The sequence below is a fragment of the Mauremys reevesii genome, linkage group 7 (assembly GCF_016161935.1).
Source record: "Mauremys reevesii isolate NIE-2019 linkage group 7, ASM1616193v1, whole genome shotgun sequence".
Lineage (NCBI taxonomy): Eukaryota > Metazoa > Chordata > Testudines > Geoemydidae > Mauremys > Mauremys reevesii.
The window spans coordinates 2440021-2463175 of record NC_052629.1 but is presented as its reverse complement, the minus strand read 5'-3'; the positions used below and the strand labels follow the sequence as shown (position 1 = coordinate 2463175).

The 23155-nt window shown below is 64.1% G+C and overlaps 1 protein-coding gene across 2 annotated transcripts in view; it reads right to left on the bottom strand.

The window, feature by feature from the left end:
* KCNIP2 (potassium voltage-gated channel interacting protein 2) overlaps positions 1 to 23155 on the bottom strand; it is a 56258-nt gene that overhangs the window by 10596 nt on the left and 22507 nt on the right. For both annotated transcript variants that reach the window (XM_039480734.1, XM_039480733.1), the window contains exon 2: positions 868 to 992. In XM_039480734.1, coding sequence (XP_039336668.1) covers positions 868 to 992 — 125 coding nt within the window. The remainder of the gene's footprint in view (positions 1 to 867; positions 993 to 23155) is intronic.

Sequence of the window (23155 nt, the reverse complement as noted above, 5' to 3'; positions counted from 1 at the left end):
GGCAGAGTCCGGAGGGGGAGGGGGAGGGAGTTCTGGGGGCAGAGTCCGGAGGGGAGGGGTTCTGGGGGCAGAGGCTGGAGGGGGAGGGGGTTCTGGCGGGCAGAGGCTGGAGTAGGGTTGCCAACCCTCCTGGATTGGCTGGGAGTCTCCTGCCTGCCCAGGAAGCGGTCAGCATGTCTCTGTGGCCTGAGGGCGGGGCGGGGCTGGGCTGGGGGTCTCCACATGCTGCCCCGGCCTGCAAGCACCGCCCCCGCAGTTCCCAACCCCCTGCCCCAGCCTGGTGAGGGTGAGTGAGGGTGGGGGGGAGCAAGTGACGGAGGGAGGGGGGATGGAGTGAGCAGGGCGGGGCCTTGGAGTAGGGGCGGGGCCTCAGGGAAGGTGTGGGGCAAAGGTGTTTGGGTTTGTGCGATTAGACAGTTGGCAACCCTACCCCTACCCCTGCCCCTGCCCCAAGTCCTCTCTCTCACCCAAACTCCCTCCCAGAGCCTGCCCCCCTCCTGCACCCCAATGCCCTGCCCCCGCCCAGAGCCACTGCCAGCCCCCGAACTCCCTCCCACAGGCCCACACCCTGCACCCCAATGCCCTGCCCCAGGCTTTTGAAAGTGAGTGAGGGTGGAGGAGAGCGAGCAATGGAGGGAGGGGGGAGAATGGAGTGAGCTCCGGCACAGCCTTGGAAAAGAGGCGGGGCAGGGGCGTGGCCTCAGTAAAGGGGCGGGGCAATGGGGTTTGGGTTTGTGCGATTAGACAGTTGGCACCCTAGGCCGGGGAGGGGGGGGTGTCGCTGGGGCCAGAGGCGGCCCCCCCAGGCCGGGGGGGGGGTGTCGCTGGGGCCAGAGGCGGCCCCCCCAGGCCGGCCCAGTGACTCACGTTCTTGAAGCCCCGGTACAGGACCTGCAGCTCCTTGCGGCTGAACTTGGTCTGTTCCTGCAGCTGCTCCAGCCCCTCGGGGCGATGGCAGACGGTGGAGAGTTCGAACTCGTCCTCCGCGCTGTCTGCAAGGGGGAGAGCGGCTCAGAGCCTCGGCGCCGGCTGCCCCCTGCCGAGCCCCCCCCCGGTGCCGGCTGCCCCCTCCCGAGCCCCCCGCCCCACGGTGCCGGCTGCCCCTTCCTGAGCCCCCACCCCACGGCGCCGGCTGCCTCTCCCGAGCCCCGTCAGTGTCAACTATCCTCCCGAGCCCCTGCCCCACGGCGCCGGCTGCCCCTGCCGAGCCCCCACGGCGCTAGCTGCCCCTGCCGAGCCCCCGCCCCACAGCGCCGGCTGCCTCCTCCCGAGCCCCCGCCCCACGGCGCCGGCTGCCCTCTCCGAGCCCCTCAGCGTCAACTATCCTCCCGAGCCCCCGCCCCACGGTGCCAGCTGCTCCTCCCAAGCCCCCGCCCCACGGCGCCGGCTGCCCCTGCTGAGCCCCCTTGGTGCTGGTGTCCCCTCCCGAACCTCCCCACGGCACCGACTGCCCCTGATGAGCCCCCACGGCGCCGGTGACCCCCTCCTGAGCCCCCACACGGTACCAGCTGCCCCCCATTGTGCCAGCTGCTCCCACAGGGCCCAGCCGGCGGCTCAGTCACGGGAGAGGCAGCTCCCCCCACGCACCCCCCCAGGGAGCCCCCTCACACTGGCACTGTCCGGCCTCGGGGCCTGGCTAGGCTGGACAAGGCAACATGGACGGGGGGGGGGGTCTCAGTGCCCCCTGGGCCGCAGGCCCCTGTGGGGGCAGGGTGGGAGGCACCAGCGCTCACCCCCAGGGTCTGCTGCCCCCCCAAACCCCACATCTCCGGTCTCTGCGCGGCCCCGCCCGGGGCTCAGCCGGCCCAAGGGGCTGGACTGCAGAGAGACGGGCCCAGAATGAGCGACCGGCACGATCGACGTGGGGCCCCTGCCTCCCCCACTTTCACCCTCCTGTCCCTGCCCCCTCGCCCCCTAATCCTCCCCTTCCTGCCCCTCGCCCCTAATCCCCACAGCCTCCCTTCCTGCCCCTTGCCCCTAATCCTCCCTTCCTGCCCCTCGCCCCTAATCCCCACAGCCTCCCTTCCTGCCCCTCACCCCCACCCCACAGCCTCCCCTTCCTGCCCCTCGCCCCTAATCCCCACAGCCTCCCTTCCTGCCCCTCACCCCTAATCCCCCACAGCCTCCCCTCGCCCCTAATCCTCCCCTTCCTGCCCCTCACCCCCACCCCACAGCCTCCCTTCCTGCCCCACGCCCCTAATCCCCACAGCCTCCCTTCCTGCCCCTCGCCCCTAATCCCCACAGCCTCCCCTTCCTGCCCCTCACCCCTAATCCCCACAGCCTCCCTTCCTGCCCCTCACCCCTAATCCTCCCTTCCTGCCCCTCACCCCCATCCCCACAGCCTCCCTTCCTGCCCCTCGCCCCTAATCCCCACAGCCTCCCCTTCCTGCCCCCTTGCCCCTAATCCTCCCCTTCCTGCCCCTCACCCCTAATCCCCCACAGCCTCCCTTCCTGCCCCTCACCCCCACCCCCACAGCCTCCCTTCCTGCCCCTCGCCCCTAATCCCCACAGCCTCCCTTCCTGCCCCTCACCCCTAATCCCCACAGCCTCCCCTCGCCCCTAATCCTCCCTTCCTGCCCCTCACCCCCATCCCCACAGCCTCCCTTCCTGCCCCACGCCCCTAATCCCCACAGCCTCCCATTCCTGCCCCGCGCCACCTAATCCCCCCACAGCCTCCCCTTCCTGCCCCTCACCCCTAATCCCCACAGCCTCCTTCCTGCCCCTCGCCCCTAATCCTCCCTTCCTGCCCCTCACCCCCATCCCCACAGCCTCCTTCCTGCCCCTCGCCCCTAATCCCCACAGCCTCCCTTCCTGCCCCTCACCCCTAATCCCCCACAGCCTCCCTTCCTGCCCCTCGCCCCTAATCCTCCCCTTCCTGCCCCTCACCCCAATCCCCCAGCCTCCCCTTCCTGCCCCCTCGCCCCAGACACACACATTCCCACCCCTATATTTCCAGGGAGGCTCCTTCCAAAGGACTCTGGCTCCCCAGACACATCGGCCAGCACCCTGTGCTGGGCCAGAGAGCCACCCTGCCAGGGACAGGACGGGTGGGGCCCTGCCAGGCTCCCCTAGGCTCTGCTACCCCAAATCCCTGCCTGAGCCCAGATTCGCAGGCCGGGCTGGGCATTGACTCCTCCACGCGCCCGGAGCTGGAGTCCCAGGTCGCCTGCCCTTCGCAGGCCGGCTCCTCCCATTGCCTGGAGGTCGCTTTAACTGGTGAGACCCCACTAAGGGAGCCGGCCCCACGCAACCGCCTGGGCTGGAAGCTGAGTTCCACCCCGCCCCCTGCTTCCCCCGGGGTCCCTCCGATCACTGAACATCAGCGAGAGGGTTCGAGCCCGTCCGGTCGCACCGGCCGCCTGACCAGCCGGCCAGACGCTTAATGCCATGGGGATGGGGATGGGGATGGGGGAGGACTCAAAGCAGGCCCCTGGGACTCTGGAGATGGGGGTCAGGTGCCCAGCTCTGCCGGTCCGCTCCCCCCTGTGCTCCCCTCGGGTAGGCAGGGGGAGTCCCGTGGACGGCAGGCGCTGACAGTCGGGCTCGCCAGCGTTCCCAGGAGGCGCCCGCTGGTCCCTCCCGACCGTTTCCGCCGGAGGGTGGGTTGCGGATTTTAACATCGCTGCCCAGTTTGGCTGGTGCCGAGGAGCAGCCCCCCCCCCGCCCCGACTGGCACCGGCTCCCCTCGGCCTGGCACCTGGGGCTCTGGATGGGCAGCAGCCTTCGTGATGGAAAGGAGCCGTCAGGCCCGTGCTTCGCGCTGCCTCCCCGGGGGCCCCAGGCTCCCAGCAGCGTCACCCCGCTGGCCACCCAGCTGGGGCCTGCAGAAGACGCCGACCCCGGGGCACGGGGCGCTCGGGCAGGAGAGGCGCTCCAGCCGGGCGGCGTGTGCACAGACTCGAACACAGAGCCGGCCAGCAGTGCACAGAATGGGCCGGGCCCCAGCGGGCTCGACTCAGGAGCGACACCGCAGAGACCAGCCGCACAAGAGCAGCCAGGAGGATGGACGGGGCGAGAAGGAGCCAAGACCCACACGCTCCCACCCAGCCTGGCTCCCCGGGGTGGCTGCCTGTTTCCTGGGGCTTTGGCCAGTCCGGCTGCCTGCGAGATGCTGCTACCCTAGGCCCACGCTGCCTGCGCCAATGCCTCACCCAGCCCCGTACCCCCCAGTCCCTCCCCGGGGCCCGGCTGCATGAGGGGGCGACGGTCCCCCCGGGGCCACACACACACAAAGGGAAGAAGCGGCACTTGCTTTCGCTGACTGAGGGGATGGATTGGGGCCCGCAGCAGGGCAGCAGTTTGAGGAGTCGCTGCTTCAGGGCTTTTTTGGTTTGGCCGGGCGGGTTGCCTAGAAAAAACCACAGTCACCAAGCAGAAGAGTTAACGAAGCAGCGGCCCGTCCCCTGCCCCCCCCGCAGCGACGAGCCAGCCCTGCCAGACACGGGCACTGCGGGCCGGAGAGACGCATGCAGCCGGACCCAGCTCTGCCCCCGGCTTCCCCGAGCCCTGCGGGAATAGGAACAAACCCTTCGCCTGCCCACAGCCCCGCCCATAGTCAGCCCGGCCAGCTCGAGCTTGGAGGGTGGGGAACCAGGGGGGTGACTATGGGCTGCAGGGCCCAAGGGATTTTGGGGTGCCCACAGGCAGATCTCCCCTTAGCACAGGTGCTCCCCCAGGAGGGGGGGGTCCCGGCTTTGCTGCTGGGGAGGGAGAGGAGAGGCCGTTCCCGCTCTGCAGAGGGTGATAGGCTGGCTGGGATTTTCAGGCTCGCTCTGGCCTGGATCCAGAGAGGCCGTTGGCATCCGAGGTCGACCCTCTTTGTGTGCTGGTCCCCGGGGGAGTTGGCGAGTTACGCAGGAGCGGGAGAGGCGAGTGTCTGTGCGGGGTCTCGGCCCGGACCGTGATTGCCCACAGGGCGGGGGGCAGGTGCCACTGGCCAGGAGCTAAGGGGAGGGGGAGGGGGAGGGGGCGGAACCGCTGGCTTTTTGCGCAGGGAGGGAATTAGCTACTGGCAGAGCCTCAGCAAGGGAGCGGGGGAATGGCCATTGCTGGGGGTCCTCAGGGCAAGAGGGGCTCTGGGCTGGAGGCTGCTGGCTCTAGGCTGGGTGATGCTGGCGGCCAGCACAGCCCCTTCTCGCCTTCCCAGCTGGGGCTCTGACGGCAGAAGGGGGGAAGAGGAGGAGGAGGGTGGGGCAGGAAGGGGCAGTGGGATGGACACACTGGTGGGACAGGCTGGGACTGGAGTCACCGGGAGCTCCCCCCACAGCCAGCTCCTGCCCCGCTCCCCAGAGTGCCCCCTGCTGGCAGTAGCTGGGAGCTTCCCCCCAGCCAGCTCCTGCCCCACTCCCCAGAGTGCCCCCTGCTGGGACAGGCCGGGGCTGCAGTAGCCAGGACCTCCCCCGCCACAGCCGGTGTCCTGCCCCACTCCTCACGTATGACTTCTAGGGGAGGCCATGCTGGTGACATCCCCAGGGACTCCCCCGTATCTCCCTGTGGGCGAGCACAGCACAGAATCGCCTGGCTCAACCAACAGCTCCAAGCCACTGGCCTAAGAGCCAGGGAGGAGAGCAGGACAGGGGCTCTGCCCCCAGGAGAAGGCCCTGGCCCCACTGAAATCAACGTCCATCAAGGACATGGGGGTCAGGACTTCACCCCCTGACGGCAGCTCGGCCCATGGGTGGGATTAGACCCCTAATGCCAGGGCTCCTGGGTCACAAGCGATCGCCAGCTGTGGGCTTAGGAGGGGTTTGGGGCCTGCCCCAGGATCCCCAGGGAGGTGCAGAAGCTGGCGGGGCTGGTCGGGGACGGCTAAGATCCCAGGGGATCAGTGCACTGAGGAACTGACCATGCCCGAGACAGGAGTCTGGGATTTTCAGACTAGCAGCCACTGACGGCTCATGGTGAGGCTGGGGGGCGAGGGGCGCTGGCCAGGGAGGGGGAAGCTGCTGTGAGGGGGGCGGGTTTGTTCCTTTCCCACACGCGACGGTTGTTTTAAAATGAATAAAACACAAAATGGAGCCGCACAAATTAAACTGCAACATGCAACTTGCACAGCACGGCGGGCGGGTGGGCGGGTGGACGGGCAGGCGGATGGATGGATGAGTGGGCAGGTGGGTGGGTGGACGGGCAGGCGGGTGGATGGACGGGCAGGTGGATGGATGAGTGGGCAGGCGGGCGGGTGGACGGGCAGGCGGATGGACGGGCAGGCGGGTGGGTGGACGGGCAGGCAGGCGGGCGGGATCAGACCCGCAGGGCCCTGGTCTGAGACAGCCAGAAGGAGCCGGGTGTAAGGCTGCCACTGCTCCGTGGGGCCTAGACAAGGCAGCGTGACAGCATCAGACCCCCTGCGAGAACCCCCGGGCTTCGGAGGTGGAAACTGCCCCCGTCCCCGAGACTGAGCTGGGCCAGAAACGGCTCAATCCTCACCCCCCCACCCCCCGCCCCGGGGACTCCAAAGATGGGACTCTGGGTTCTGTGCTGGGACCGAGAGCCCAGGATTAACGTGAGCAAAGGAGCGGCACCATCACCCCCAGCTCTGCCGGTGCCCCTCACTCCCGACCCGCAGCCCCTGCTAGACCAGCCCTGACCCCCCAGCCCTGCCAGTGCCCCTCACTCCCGACCCGCAGCCCTGCCGGTGCCCCTCACTCCCGACCCGCAGCCCCTGCTAGCCCAGTCCTGACCCCCCAGCCCTGCCAGTGCCCCTCACTCCCGACCCGCAGCCCCTGCTAGCCCAGCCCTGACCCCCCAGCCCTGCCAGTGCCCCTCACTCCCGACCTGCAGCCCCTGCTAGCCCAGCCCTGACCCCCCAGCCCTGCCAGTGCCCCTCACTCCCGACCCGCAGCCCCTGCCGGTGCCCCTCACTCCCGACCCGCAGCCCCTGCTAGCCCAGTCCTGACCCCCCAGCCCTGCCAGTGCCCCTCACTCCCGACCCGCAGCCCCTGCTAGCCCAGTCCTGACCCCCCAGCCCTGCCAGTGCCCCTCACTCCCGACCCGCAGCCCCTGCTAGCCCAGCCTGGCCCAGCATCCTTGCTGTTGAGCAGTGCTGCTCTCATTCCCAGCCGTCCTCTGGCCCTGTCAGGCCCTGTCAGTAGTAAGGGCCTGTTCTGACTCCAACAGCCGACTCTGCCCTGCACCCCCCCAGGGCAGTGCCCCCCCAGCACTGCCGCAGCCCCCTCCAGGGTTCCAGACACCATTCCACTAGCTTCTTCCTCTGCTTAATGCTGACGTGGCAGGGAAGGGGGTACACGCGTCTCCCCCCCCCCCCGCAGCTCCCTCACTGAGCTGTCCCCGCTGCGGGGGTGGGGGATCCCTGGCTTTGTAGGGAGGCTGTCAGGAGCTCTTTGCCAGGCCCCTGGGGGGTGCCAGGCAGCACAGACTCCCCACAGCGCAGCACCCCATCTGCCCTCCTTGCTGAGCCTCTGGGCTTTCAGCAGTCGCCCGACCCCAGATTAAATCCCTTGGACTGGGCCCTGGCCCCTCCAGCTGGCAGGCCCGGCTCTGCCCACCCGCGCCCTCCCTGGCCCTGGCCCCCTTCGGGCTGTCTCAGGCCAGCCGGCTCAGAGCGCAGCAGCCTCCCTGGACGACACGGACCAGAGGGGACAGAGCAGCACCGGGACACCCCCTCCCCAAGGAAAGGAACGGCTGCGGGGGGGGGGGTGGGACTGATGCTGATGGGTGCAGTGTCCCTTTGGGGCTCCCTATGCACAGCGCTGCCCTGCTCTCCCCTGCAAGCCTGGGGCCTTAGACACCCCAGCTACACTAGCATCAATATTCCCAGCCCAGCCCCATGGGGGGGAGCAGCACCAGACCGCAGAGGTTTTACCGACAGCCCTTCTCAGCAGTGGGTCCCGCTCCCTGCTTACACGGGACTCCTGGGACCCAGTCAATCCTCGGCCTCGGCTGAAACGCCCCTAGCAGCGGGCGGCAGGGGAGAGCGGGTGGGGGATTCCCTGGGACCAGCAGGTCAGCACAGAGCCCTGAGCCGTCCTCAGGCACCACGCTGAGCCTCCACCAGCCCGAGCTAGACTGGAACCCGTGTCCTACAGGTCTGTGCCCATTGCTGAGCCTAGTCGGGTGCCACTGGCACGTCCCAGCATGGCAGCTGTCCTGGTGGGAGTGACTCAGCGTTTGGGTGCAGGCAGGGTCCCTGGGCTCCAGATGCTGCTGCACTGCGGGGTGACAGGGCTCAGGGCTCCCCGAACTCTAGTACTGCTGAGATCCGGGGGTGGGGGAGGTAGGGCGACCCCTGAAATTCGACAAGGCCATGTGGCGATGGGAACGTGCGGCTCTGGGGTTATGGCTCAGGTTTATCTTATTTCTTGGGAAAACTGCAAGCAACAAATTTTCACTTAATTAAAAAGTTTTTTTCCTGAATTTTCTGATTTCTCAATGAACCGGTTCCAAACGCGACTGAACCAAGACTGGGTCACCTGGGGAGTGTCCCACTTTCTCTCTTCCAGCCCCATTTGCTAGTGGAAGAAAAGCGGGGGGGGGGGGGGGAGTGGAAGAAGAAAACACCCCAAAGCTGATTTTGATTCTAAATGATTGTTTTCTGTTTCCAATTTCAGACAAAAAAAGGGGGAAATTTCACACAATACAAACGTTGGGCGGGAAAGTTTTATATTAGTCACAAAGTCACTTTTCATTAAAAAAAATCAAAACCTAAAAAAACCCCTCGGACAAAACTAATTGTCAACCAGCCCTAGTCAGTTTCTTCCAGATTAAATTACCAGCCCTGCAAACTCCCCTGAGATCTGAAACACAAGCTGGGTCTTTCCTGGCTTGTGCCTGGTGCTTCTAAAACTGGCGCGATGCGACCTGAAGCGAAGCCACTCGCCTCCCTGGTGCTGTCTCCGTGCTTGGCCAGACTATTCATTTCTTTGTCTGGCGGGGGCAGATCTGATGAGTAATGAGATGCTACCTCGACACAGCTGCTTTTCGGGGGCTTTAACCTGCAGGGGGAAGGTGAAATTCACCAGAGGGTCAGCACGACCAGCCGAAAAGGCGTGTGCCCCACGCTAATGCCTCGGCCTTGTAGTAGGCAGAGCGGCGCATTTCACCCTTCAGGGGTCCCCGGGCTGGTTCTGTGCCCTGTTCTCAGCAGTTCCTGAGCAGGGCTGTGGGAATTCGACCCAAGCAATGCAACGCAGAATGGGGGGCAGGACATCCAGGAAGGAGGGGCGGGAGGGAGAGACAGAGGAACCATCACACACACAGAAAGATGCAACAGAGAAGAAACTCCGGTTGAACTCACAAAGGCAGCAGGTAAATGCACGTGCAGCAGGTCAAGTCGGGTGCAAGTTACACTTTAGTTTGTAAAAATAAAGAAGAAGAAACAAAACACACGGACATTTCGTAAGGCTGGAAATCGAACAGGGCTGGTTCCAGGGGGCCGCGAGGAGGGGGAGGGGCTACTTTCAGCACATGCAGCTTAACAACGGAGGGGAGGGCGGCTGTCGGGGCTGGGTGGGTTTTTGCTGTCCTGGCTTTGGTCTCCCACCTCTGTGGGACCCTTGGGCTGGATGGGCCCGTTGGGGGTTGTGTCTTTTCTCTCTACACAACACGGAGGCGCCAAGGAGAGCAGAGGGGCCCGGCTGGGTCCCAAATACCCCGTGTATTAACCATACGCCAGCACCCGACGCCCAGCTGTGGCTCTGGGAGCGTCTGCAGCAGAAGGCAGGAGGCCCATGGGGGGACTCTCCGACGATTCAAAGGGATCCTACCCGCCGCCGACGCCTCACCCCTGCACTCGGTCAGCAGACTAAGCCCACGTCACACCCTGCACACGCGGCCTGCTTCCCCCCTCGCCACGACCCATCAAACCTATCAAATAACCAGCCCCAGACGTGCAAACAGAGACGCCTCAGGGAGGATTTCAGTGCCACTGGGGAGCCTGTGGGGTTAAACAGCCTGTCACTTCCTGCCCAAGAGCTCAGTGGTTGTGCAAGAAACAGACACACGAGCACACAAGCCTGCACCCCGGCTGATGCCCCGAGGGAGACGGAACCTCCCAGCGCTGTTCAGAAGGGATCTGACTCCGGGATCAGAAAAGCAATCCCAGTGCACGTGGGGAATGAAGCACGGGGGGGGAGGGGGGGGCGGCACAGCACGATCCTGCACAGGCGTTCGCTCTCCTTATCAGCCCGGAAAGGGAGCGGGTCCCGGCTGGGATCCCATTGTTACGAGGTAATCCCCATTCCCGCTGCAGCGCGGCGCTGGGCCGTCCCCACACCACCCCCAGCCCAATGCCAAGCCAGCTGGGCAGGTGCTAAGTGGCTCTCCCCGGACTCGGCACATCCCAGCCTGGCCTGCGCGTTGAGGGTCTCCAACACCCACTGGCGTCAACGGGCGCAGCAGCTGCTCAGCACTGGGCCACATGCATGTGAGGAACCAGCTGGCAGCAAAAGGGACCCTACAAAAACAAACCGGAGCCCCAGCCCCACCCTACGACAAGCCGGTGTGCAGAGACCAGGCACACACAGCAGCCCCGCTACAATACCAAGCCAGCACACAGCACAAGCCAACCCTGCTCCAAAAGGCCCTGCAATAAACAAACCGCGGGGCTGAAACGGCGCGCGATGCCCCCGCCCTGGAACGGCTTGACGGGGCTCAGATCCGGCTCCCCTGCGCCCCCAGCACTCGATGGCTGGTGCCCCGTACGAGCTCCGTTACCGTCACCCCCGTCCCGTGCCGCTCCGCGCCAGCGCAAACCGGGCCCGTTGCACCCGGGAGCCGGCTGCCCCCGGGCACTTGGTGCGTCCTGCACCGCGCTGACCCCGCCACCCTCCCGACCCGGCTTCCCCGCTCCCAGGGCCGCGTTCGACCGCATGGCCCCTGAGCAGCTCCCCCTCCCTGGCTCTGACTCCATGAACCGGCTGCTCCTCTCTGGGTGCCCGGGCCTGACCGTGGCCCCTTCACGTCTCCTCTAGGGGTGGGATGTGACAGGAGTTAAATCCAGCTGCCACTTTTACACTGCTGATGCCCAACCCCCCCCATCCCCTTGCCCTCCACCCCCCTTCTCCCCTCGCAGACCCACCAGCACCTGGCTCATCGCCCGTCATCCTGACGGCAAACACCCTCCCAGCTGTGCCCCGGGCCCGGCGCATCCCTCACCGTCCTCAGCTCAGCTCAGCTCTCCCAGCCTCTCCGGTCCCTCAGCCCGGACCCCCCAGCTCCTGCAGAGCTGGGCCTCAGGGACTCCGCCCGGGCGCGTTTCCGGAGCCGAGAGGAACTTGGCCAGTGCAGCCATCAAGGGCACTGGGCAGCATCGGCTTGGTCTGGAGAAAAGGTGGAGATCGACCCGCTAGGGAGATGGGAGGGGGAGGATTATGGGGGGGACCTTTCCAGCTCCCACCCGCTCCAGCTCCAGTGCTGCAGCCAGGGCAAATAATTCCCTCGTCAGCCAGCGGCGCGCGAACGAGCCAGAGCTGGGGTTAAGTCAGCTGCGGCGGGGAACGCCGGGGTTACAGATTTGGGGGGGAAACGCCACAGCACCCGCTCGGGACTGGCGTGAGCTGCCGAGGGAGGCCGGGGAGCTGTGCAGGGCTAGGCCAGGCTCCCCTTTAGCAGGGACAATGAAATCCGTCGTGCGCCACACCCGGCGCTTTGCACGGGACGATTCAGTGAAAAAGACACAAATTTGCAAAACGTTTTGGGTGGGGCCGACTCTGCCATTTTGGGCTGAAACATTTTGCCCAGCTCTACTGAGAGCCTGCGGGTCAGGGTGGGTTCGCCCGGGGCTCCGGAGGAGTCACCGACCTGCTCACACCACCTCGTTCAGCACCCTCCCGGCCCAAAGTCCTTTGCAAATCACAGCTAGGTACCCTGGGAACCCGTCCCAGCAGGCAGCCTCGGGGAGAGACGCACAGAGGGTTTCCTGCTATCCGACGTTGCGTGTTGCCTCAGTTAAAAGCATCGTCGTTCCTTTCAGTGTCCATAATTCCCCCAAGGTCACAGAGTGGCAGAGCGAACCCAGGAGTCCGGACTAAACACGCTCCTCTGCCATAGAGAACTCGCAACACAGCGCTGCCGGGTGGCATGGGGTGAGCCAGGAAGCTGCCCGCTCAGAGCCACGGGTGAGCAGCTGGAGTCAGACCCGTCCGCACCCGCGCTGGTGGCTGCAGGGACCTATGCTGATCAGAGAGCACTTAGGATGCGGAAGCGGGGGAAGCACTTTAGGGTCACGTGCCAGCCCTCTAGACCCGGTGAAATCCCACTGGATTCCCGGGGAGAAAATCAAACATCCTCCAGCAGTTTTCCATGCTAATGGAGGGCAGGGAGGTGCGCACTTTGTAACGTACAATGCTGGGCACAAGCCAAGCTTCCTGCAGTAAGGAAGCCGCTGGTTCCTGGAAAGCCGTCCCTGCGGGCTCCTGAGAGAGAACGAACCCCACGGGGTTCTCACAAGAAATGTTTCGGTGGCCTCAGAGTGCGGCCACCAACTCTGGCCGGTGGCCGCTCTGAGAATTTTTCCTAAAATACTGAATTAACTTTAGAAAAAGCAAATAAATCTGCACCTAGACACGCCCAGGTCAGTGCCATTGATTCATGCGGGGTTCTTGTTCTGCAGACTCAGTAATAAAACCCACGTACGGGCGGCTCTATTCTCTGCTGGACCGAAACAGACTGGAGACGCAAACAAGGCGCTTTGCACCTTCTTGTCTTTGGGGTTTTTGGCTGCTGGGTTCTTTGTTTAGACTTGCTGGCTAGTGAGTCTGCGGCGGTGAAAACTGGTATCTGTGTTTGTTAATTTTGCTTTTCGCAGCAGCCGTACTCAGCCCTGGCAAGCCAGGGGACAAACTGAGCCCTGAATGGAGAGGTGGGAGGGAGGCAGCGGGGGCCGGGGGCAACAGAGGGCAGGGGGAGGCAGCGGGGGCCAGAGGCAATGGGGGAGGGGGGTGAGCCCGGGGCCAGAGCCCAAAGCCCCATGGCTGGAGCCTGCCACCCAACACCCCAGGGCTGAAGCTGAAGCCCGAGCCCCCCACCCCTGGGAAAGGAGGGAACTCCCGGGCTGCCTGCTCCTCTGGTGTTTGTGGCTCCAGGGGGGGCAGGGCCCCGGGGAAGGGGCGACTGCTTTGCCCCCACCCCCATCACAGCCCAGGAGGCTGCGGCCGCAAGAAAAACCTCTGGTGGTTGCATGCGCCCACAGCGGCTGCATTTGAGAAACATTTCTGCTGGGCCTGCAAGAGTCAAAACCGTACAAAGGAATAATGGAGCCCACTGCTGAAATGCAGCCACCTCTGGGGTGGCACACGACAACTCCTTAACAGCGCACAGCAACACCGCACAACCACTGAGGCCAGGAGGTGAAGATTTATTTTTAAATTCAGTTGAAACTGACCTGTATGTCTGGGTGACAGGAAGTAGCCACCCCCAGTTGGATTTGGATCGGGCCTGGGATTGGGTTGGAGGGGGCACTGAATGCCGCAGGGATTTTCATGACCACCAGTGAGCAGAATCTTGATTTCATGCTGCATCTGCACTGCGGCACCTCCGAGCCCCCTGTGCGTCTGACGCCACACTGGGGTTTCAGTATCTGACACCTCCCAAATGCCCTACCCCGCTCCCGGCAGCTACGCATGTTGTAATGGGAGAGTCTTCCCCTTTCACCCGCTGACACCTCCGGCTTCCTGCGGAGAGCGAAGCACCTCGCAGCCCGAAGCTGGACACCTGCGGCCCCGAGGTGTCACACTGCAGAGCAGAGCAGAGAGAAGGGCACAAATTGCAACGGAGATTCCAGTTTGGTCCTGAAATCTCGGCTCACAATTCTCGGGACCCTCTGTGTTAAATACAAGCCGCCAAGGCTCGTGTTATGCCCAAAACCCAGCGAGCAACAGGTGGCTTGGTCTCTTCTGACACTTCTCCCCTTACAGGAAATGCTAGTGGGGCCCAGTAGCCCTCCCCGACAGTAGCCAGTATCGGCACATCACAGGGGGGCGCTAGTGAGCGAAGATGAAATACCAGGGAGAGGAAGCAGGGCTCCCTGCTCTGTCACAGACCCCCTGAGTGACCTCGGGGACGTCACTTAGTGGCCCGGTGCCTCCCGTTCCCCAGCGGTAACATGGGGATCTGTAGTCCCGTCTCACGGGCGTTGGGAGCATCAATGCGTTACAGACTGCGAGGTGTTTAACTTCAGACCCTGCCGGCAGACCATGTCCTGATGCGCATGGAACAGTTTGCCGTAGGAGGAGAGAGTAATAAGGCTGGGTCTGTTCAGCTTGGCAAAGAGACGGCTAAGGGGGGATAGGATCGAGGTGTTTAAAATCCTGACTGGGGTGGAGGAAGTGAATGCAGGAGTGTTATTTACCCCTTCTCATAACACAAGGACTAGGGGTCACCTAATGACATGAATAGGCAGCAGGGTTAAAACAAACACAAGGCAGTATTTCTTCACCCAACGCACAGTCAACCTGTGGAACTCCTTGCTACAGGATGTTGTGAAGGCCAAGACTATAACAGGGTTCAAAATAGAACTAGATCAGTTCCTGGAGGGCAGGTCCATCAGTGGCTATTAGCCAGGCTGGGCAGGGATGGTGTCCCTGCCTCTGTTTGCCAGAAGCTGGGAATGGGCGACAGGGGATGGATCACTTGATGATTCCCTGTTCTGTTCACTCCCTCTGGGGCACCTGGCACTGGCCACTGTTGGCAGACAGGACACTGGGCTAGATGGACCTTTCCTCTGACCCAGGCTGGCCCCTCTTATGTTCTTATAGATTGAAGCTGCGTTGACTCGACTGACTCACTAACTCCATCCTCGTCGGCAGAAGGGTGCTAGCAAAGGGAGAGGAGCGGAGATACGTCTAATTCCAAATACAACTTCCCATGGCAGATCCGCCTCGTCAGGTCTCTTACAGACCCAGCTCCATCTTCATCAGTCCAGATTAAAAGCCGGCCCCCAGGGAACACACGCAGGACAAGACGTAGCCCAGATGCAGCGTCAGGAGAAATAATCCTGAGCGGGGAGCGAGCAGCCCTGGGTGAGTCCATGTGTAGCTACTGTCATTGGTGGGGGGTCCTCTGGGCCAGCCAGTCTGTAGCTGGAGGGTGGGATCCTAGCTCCCCAGAGCGCCCCTTTGAACCGCTCACTGCTGAACAGAACAAGGAGCCTAGCAGAGGCCCTGGCACTCTGTGTTACGGGCAGCCAGCTCGCCTAGTGGTTAGGGCAGATGGCCAGGTCGGGTTCTTGGTCAAGATTCAGTGTCCGAATCTCTGTCTTCACCCCAGCTGTGAAGTCGGGGTGATGCTCGAGTGCCTCCCGGGGGGCTGGGAGACCGGGGCCAAGAGCACAGGGCGGTTTGTGCCATTGGTGCCCCAACACTCAGCTTTACCGCAGTACGCGGCGGGTTCTGCCATATCTCACCTTCCGTCCTGGCCCTCTGCGAACACTGATGAATGACGCAGCACCCTGGGGAGGGGAGCATCATGCCCACTTATCTACAGGGAAACCGAGGCACAGAACCAAATCCAGCCCTGGTGCAAGCCAGTGAGAGGCCTCTGGGCTCAGCGGTGTCCACCTCCTTACAGCAGGGCTGGATTTGGCCCAGGGAGAGGGGGAGAGTCGTGCTCCCTGCCCTCCTCTGGCAGCCAGGCCTCCTCTCCTGGGCCCCCTGCATTTCCCACGGCAGGGGAGCTACAGCCAGAGCTCTGATCTACCGGGACCTGTGCTCACATCGAGCCTCCCGTCGCTCTAAGGCCTGGCCGGTCTGCAGGGGGCACAGGGGTACTGATGGGAGCGAGCCCCCACAAACTCATTGGGGCCTCCTGACCCTCAAATCCAACTTGGAGCGGCGCCTCGCCCTGTGGGAGCCGCATTTCCTTGTGTTCCAGCAGGTGAGCGAGAATCGCTGGCTCGTGAGTAGATTTCTCAGCAGCCCGCGGCAGAGCTGCAGATGGGTAACCCGGTGGAGGGTGGGTCCCACAGCATCCCTGCCCCACTCACAGCCATGGGGGAATCGCTCATTTCCTCGTAAGTTACCGAGCCCAGCCTGGCTGCAGGCCGTGACCCCGCGCGCCCCTCACTGATCCCCACACAGGCGGCAGTGGGGAGCCGTCCATCTGGGGACGAGAACCCTCCCGCACAGGCTGACAACGCTGCGGGGTGGGCAGGGAGGGCTGGAGTCCCCCAGGCACCTCGCTGGTGCCAGCCTAGAGGAACCCAGGCGACCAGCAGCTGCTTCCCCAGGCAGCCCCCACACAGCCCCACAATGGCATCCCCTTGAGCATGGGCAGTGGGACGAGTAGCCAGGGAGCCCGGCCCACCCTCCAGGAGCCTGTCCCCCACGGGAGGGCCGGGCCCCTTGGGCTTTCGGGTTAGACCAGGGGTCTCAAACTCAAATCACCACGAGGGCCCCGTGAGGACTAGTACATTGGCCCGAGGGCCGCATCCCTGACACCTTTTCATACGACGATACAAAAGCACAGTCACACATGAAGGATAATGTAGGAGGCCATTAAAAGTCAATGTCTGAACTTTTAAAACCCGTAATGCGAAGGGGGGTTTTAATAAAACACAACCCCCCGTCACTCTCCCTTACGCGCTCAGTAACACGGAGGAGGATCTACACTAACCGTCTATCCGCACAGCAGTAATGGCAGGAACTGTCTAAAGTAACTAGTCATACCAAATACGTTGCCACTGTTACAGGGCCGGCTCCAGCGGCTTTGCCGCCCCAAGTGGCAAAAAAAAAAAAAAAAGAAACACAAAATGTGATTGCGGCACTTCGGCAGCAGCTCTACTGCCGCCATTTCCTTCTGCAGCAGCAATTCGGCGGCGGGTCCTTCCCTCCGAGAGGGGCCGAGGGACCCGCCGCCGAAGAGCGGACGTGCCGCCCCTTCCCCCTGGCCGCCCCAAGCACCTGCTTGCTGCGCTGGGGCCTGGAGCCGGCCCTGCACTTGTAACAAACCTGCTTCCCAACTCCTCCCAGCAAAGGAGCAGAGATGCTGAACGGGGACAAGGCGCGTTCGGGGGGGAAGCTTGGCTGCCGGTGGAGCTGGCGCCTGTGGCGGCTCACAGGAAATAACCCCACGGGCCGTGTGTTTGAGACCCCTGGGCTTAGCCCCTCCCCAGTTCCTAGGGGGCAGCCCACTCAGACTCATACCCCTCATGCAGCCCTGATTGACCGGGTCTATCGGCGCCTACCCCACACAGCACCGCGCTCGGTCCCTGCGGTCACTCCTCTGCCATCTGAAAGCGGGGACCTGGCACACATCCCCGCCACCAGCCCCCGCCCACCCCTCTGCTATTTAACCACTTCACCGCCGGGCACTGCGCCAGACCCCCAGCCGTTGCCTTTGTCTGCAGCTACCGCTCCTCTGCTGCGCTCCCGGGAGACACGCGTGGCCCTGCCCCGACCTCTCCGGCTGGAGCTGCGAAAGGCAGAGCCGGCTGCCAGAGCTGGGGATCCCCAGGGCTTCTTCCCCTTCTCCTCCACCTCCCCACCCAGGGGCGGCTCTAGGTATTTTGCTGCCCCAAGCACGGCAGGCAGGCGGCTTTCGGCGGCCGGCCTGTGGGAGGTCCCCGGCCCCGCCCCTTTGGCGTACCCGCTGCCGAATTGCCGCTCAAACCGCAGGCCCAGCGGCCCTCGCACAGGCATGCTGCCAAAGGCAGCCTCACTGCCGCCCTCACGGCGACCGGCAGAGCACCCCCGTCCCCACCCCCAATGCCAATTACAGGGCTGGCTGCCTGGGCGTGGCAGTGGGAACGCGCTGCTCAGCATGGCGTGGGCACACGGTCTCGCCGGGGGCACCTGCCAGCCTATTAGCACCAAGAAGGGCAAAGTCAACCCCCCCACCCCACCAAGTACACACCCCACTGGCCCCCAGACCTAACCTCTCGCCCCACTCAGCAAGCGTGTGCCTGGAGCGCCAAGCCAAGCGCGGTCCCTGCGAGGGCGGCAGTCGGGTCCCGCGGATTCGGCGGCGGGTACGTCGAATCCGCGGGACCAGTGGACCTCCCGCAGGCAAGCCCCTGAAGGCTGCCTGACTCCCGTGCTTGGGGCAGCAGGAAAGCGAGAGCCGCCCCTGCCGGCAGGGACCTGATTTCCAAAAGCATGAAACTCAGTCCAACCCAGGCCAGCTTTCCGCCCTTCCCCTCGCGGAGGGGGATTGTCCTGCCCAGTTTCAGCTCCCAAACCCCGGCGGCTGGATGATGCAGCTGTTCCAAGAGATGGTGCCAAGGGTTTTGCACGAGTGGGAAAAGTGCATTTACTCCACTCTTTGTTCTCAAGCACGGCTGAGCGGTCTGGGCCCCGACTCTCCCCGGCCTGTCTCGGCTCGAGCTGGAAAGATTTCAGCCCAGGTTTTGGAAAAGCAACTGCAACAGGGGCTGAGGATGGGCCCCGCCCTGCAACCTTCACCCCAGCAGCTGCTCCCAGTCCTGCAGTGACGAGCCCCATTCCCATCGCTCCTGCCCCCACGGGCGCGGCTGCGAACGAGATAAACCCAGAGCAGCACAAACCGAGATCGCCGTGAAGGAAGATAACTTGGAACAAACGTGTCCAGTAAACCCAGGACTACACCCAGCGGCTGCAAGCCAAGCGGGGAGAACTACATGCGGGAACCTGGCTGGTGGCCCTTGACTGACTGCGGGTTTCTGGTCCATTAGGCACGGGGGCCTGCCAGGGAGGGTCTCGATAGGACATTGGAGGAGAATCGCTTCACACACCACTGAAATGCAGCCACCTCTGGGGCAGAACACAGCAGCTGTTTAGCAGCGGGTGGCAGTCGGGGTTTAAAGTGCAGCAGGATGCTGCATCCAGTTGAAACTGCAGGGGAGGTTTAGGGAGGCAGGATGGGACCTGCTAGGCCAGGATTTGCTAATGTCCCTGTTCTCGCTGCATGAAGTCACGGCGTGTTTGGTGACCCAAGCAGCCAGAGCGGCCACGTTACATGGGGCCCCCCCGGAGCACAGCGCCCCCTTGCAGCAGGCAGAGGGCCTGGCCCAGGATTCATTTAGGGGGGAAAACACCATATTTAGAAACAGCAACAACTGCGGCTTCCTACACCTGCATTTTCCTTGAGGTCTGCACCCGTATTGGCCAGGCCCAGCCAGCGGCTGAGCCCACAGCTGAGAGCCGGCTGCCTGGCTGATCAGAAAGTCTCTTTGAGGTGATTTTTTTAAGCCATCTAATCTAAAACTCCCTTTTGATCCGGCCGCAGAGTCACCATCGATCCCGGATGTGATCTGCACAGAGAGTGCCCAGTGCGGGGGGAGCGAACCCGCTTCAGCTCTGACCTTAAAATCCACAGAATCCCAGACGTGCGGGACGGGACCTCAGCAGGTCGCGGTCCAGGCCCAGCACTCGAGGCAGAGCCACGGAATAACTAGACCAGCCCTGGCAGGTGTGTGTCCAACCTGCCCTTAAAACCTCCAGTGACGGAGACTCCACAACCTCCCTGGGCAGTTTCTCCCAGGGCTTAGCCACCCGGGCAGGTAGGAAGTTTTTCCTAATGTCCAGCCTAAACCTCCCTTGCTGCAGTTTAAGCCCATTGCGTCTTGTCCTGTCCTCAGAGGTTAATGAGAACAATTTCCCTCCCTCCTCCTTGTAACAACCTTTGATGTACTTGAAACCTGTTCTCATGCCCCCGCTCAGTCTGCTCCTCTCCAGCCTAAACAAACCCGAGTCGTTCCCTCTTCCCTCAGAGCTCCCGTTTTCCAGCCCTTTCATCATCTGTGTCGCTCTTCTCTGGGCTCTCTCCACATCCGTCCTGACACGTGGCGCCCAGAGCTGGACACGGATACTCCAGCTGAGCCTCAGCAGCGCTCTGGAAAGGGTGGGCGACAGCACCGCTCTGTCCCGCGGGGCCAGGGACTCGCAGGGGCAGGAGCGCAGGGCCGGGGCCCAGGACGCCGCGAGGGGGGGATGCGCTCCGACAAATCAAAGCTGTGGCGCTCACAGAGGAGCCGGCTGCTGCATCATCAAAGCTGGGTCTCCGGGGACTCACCACCGAGCCCTCGCCCCAGGCCCGGCCTTGTTCCTCGCCGTCCCACTCCCCAGGGCCGGCTCCAGGCAGCGGCTTAGCAAGCAGGTGCTTGGGACGGCCACTCCGGAGCGGGGCCGCAGGTCCAGCTATTCGGCGGCAATTCAGCTCGGAGCGAAGAACCTCCCGCTGAATTGCCGCAGATCGCGATTGCGGCTTTTTTTGTTTTGTTTTTTTGGCTGCTTGGGGCGGCAAAACCCCTGGAGCCGGCCCTGCTACTCCCTGTATTGTCCGCACTGGGCACCTCGCCCACCAGCCGCAGGGGCAGAGCATAACGCCGGGCTCAGCTCTCCAGTGCCGAGCGGCTGCGCCAGGCGCTGCTCTCGCCCCAAGGGGGCTGTTGGCAGCAGCAGCCAGGACTCAGGTTGCGAGGAGGAGATTTTAACGCCACCTGATGCTTGCAGAAGACGCTGGTTTCCCTGGGAGCTGCCTCCCCTGGTCCGCAGGTGGCACGTGAGACAGGGGTGGGGGGCTGCCCCAAAGCGCCTGGATCTGCCCCACCTCGACTCCCTGTGCATCAGGGGCAGCTCCACTGAGGCCTGTGGAGTTTCACGGAGGCCGGCGGAGAATCCCAGGCACCGTGTGAAGGTGCATCCCAAGGCACAGGAACGGCAGAGGGAGAGAAGCAGCCGATCCCTGCTGGGCGAAGCCGCGCTGGCACTGAAATGGTCAATCCCTCCTCTACCAGGCAGCCCTGCTTTTCACTCGCCAGGTCGTGGCTCCCTGGGCCGGTTCGGCAGCGCTGGTGGCTACCCCGCTTTGCTCTGCACCCCGTCTGGGCTCAGTGACTCGGCTCCGTGGGTCGCCCCCCGGCCCCGGATGTCCCAGCACCCTGGGAACCCCCGCACAAGCTTAGCCCCCGGGAGCCAGCCCCACGCCCTGCCCCGGGCACTGCCCGAATGGGCAGCTCAGGGGTGAAGGGGGTCGAGGTTTCTGGGGGCCTTGCTCAGAGCTTAACCCTCAGCTTGGCCAGGCGCAGGTGGGGAGGGAGCGGGTCCCCCCGGGCTGAGGCTAATCATCCCGTCCAGCTCATCTAATATTCCTCTGAGGCTCAATTACGCGGGCGGCTCTCCCGGCCTTTTATCTCCCTGCCAGCCCCTCCCCGGCCCCTCCTTCCTCCCGCCAGGGCCCATTGCTCCTCGCTGAATTATTGATACGGCCCTGCAGCCGCCAGAATCGATGGCGCTTGCTCTCTGCCTCCCGCCCCGGCGTATCGAGCGCCCGCCTGCGATGCCTGTCATGGGGGGGCAGGCGGGGCGAGGGCACAGATCTCCCGGGCACAGGGTAGGGTCGGGCAGCCGGCTGATGCACTGGAAATGATTCATGGGGCTCTCAGCTGCCCAGCTCCGGCACTGATTGCCAGCTCCATTAGCTGTGCCCATGGCCAGCCTCTGGTGCGCGCTGCCCCATTAGCAATGAGTGCCAGCCGGGCATGCTGCAGGCTGGACTCGGCCCGCCGGGCAGCGCGTGGCCAGAAACTACCGGCGAGATCATTGTCCTTATTTAAACAGGAGCTGCCGAGTGCCAGGCAAGCTAGCCAATGGGCACGGCAGCGATATACATAGCCGCGCTGGCATGAGACTACAAGGGCACACCAGCCGCAGGCTCCAGGGTGCGAGCGGCATGCCTGCCGGGGGTCAGGAAGAAACAGCCCCCCCGGGGGGAGTTTGGTTCAGTCAGGCGGATCCTGCCTCTCTCAGAAGCATCCGGCAGTGGCCATTAGCAGGCAGCCGTGATGAGAACACTGCCAGCAGCATGGCACAGACAAATCTCCGTAGTGCTTGATTCAGAGCTCCAGCAGGCCCTGCCCTTATTCATGCAGAGTAGCTACAGAGCACAAAGGAGGCTGATATTATTCCTATTTTGTAGGTGGGGAAACTGAGGCACATAGTGGCACAATGAATTTCCCGAAGTCGCCTAGCCGGCCAATGGCAGAGCAGGGATTGGGAGCTGCCAGGCACCAAGGCCGTGCTGTGCCCCATCTACCAGTGACCTTATGCCGTGTTCGGGCTGCCCAGTTAAGGATCAGAGCGACGGGGCTGACGCTGCCGGTTAAACGTGGGATCTGTCTGCGTGGCTCCCCACTGAGCCGCAGCTCCCTCCTTTGGGGGCCGGTGGGGGGCGGGGAGCACAGCCCCTGGAAGTGCCGGCAGGGCAGCCCCGGCGGAGCTGCGTCTAGCCCAGCTGTCAGTCCGGGTGAGTGACACTGCCCCAGGCTAGACACAGCCCGGGGGGGGGGCAGCCCCCAGTAGCAGGAGCCAGCGACTCTCCCCACAGAGGGGCCCGGGCAGCACCAATCAGAGAGCAGCCCCTTCCTCTCCCCGGCGCAGGGGGCGGGGGGTCATTTCGTCCTGCACCAGTTCATTAAAATCACTCACGAGTCAAGCTCCCAGGTCAAAATCAGGCTGCGCCTCCCTGTCCTCTGAGCGTCCGGCTCCTGCAGCTGCCCCGAGCCTGGCGCCAGCACCCGGTAGCGGAGGGACATCGAAAGCGGGCGGGGGGGGGGACGAGTATCGGCCGGACAGACCGTGGCCAGACTCGCCGCAGGGGCGTGTTCCACATTAGCGGGGAAGGCCCCGGCGGGCGGCCCCAGCTGTCTCCCCAGCCCTGCGCCTGGCTCACAGGGACCTGTCCTGAGCCGGGGTCCCCCGTCTCTGGCCATCGCCCGGCTGCGCTCTCACACTAACCAGAGCTCCCAGCCCAGCCCGGGGGACGCCCCCGAGGGGCGCTCTGGCTAAGCACCCAGAAGTCGCTGGTCCCGGCTGGTGGCCGTTTGAATCTGCAGAGACGCAGGCCAGAGCCTTCCAGTGCAGCTGTCTGCCCCCCCGCGTCACCGGCCCAGCCCCAGAGAATCCCCTGCCCTCCTGGCACCGGCCCGCAGACTGCCCGGCTCCCCTCGCTGTCACAGCCGGCGGCAGGTACAGAAGCCCCGGGTCAGTGATGGCCGACAGGGCAGCCAGGGCACGGGGCCAGCACCGCGCCGTCTTCTAAGGGCAGGATCCAGCATCGCTCCCAGTGGGGCCCAGTCCGCCACGCCGCAGACCCCCCCTTCGGCCTGGCTGGGCACGGACGCGTTGGCTGGGAGCGGCCGGCTGTCACAGGGATCGTCGCATCCCAGGTTCTCCTGCGGCGGGAAACGCGCCTCTTCCCTGGGGGAAGGCCGGCTTGGGGGGGGGGG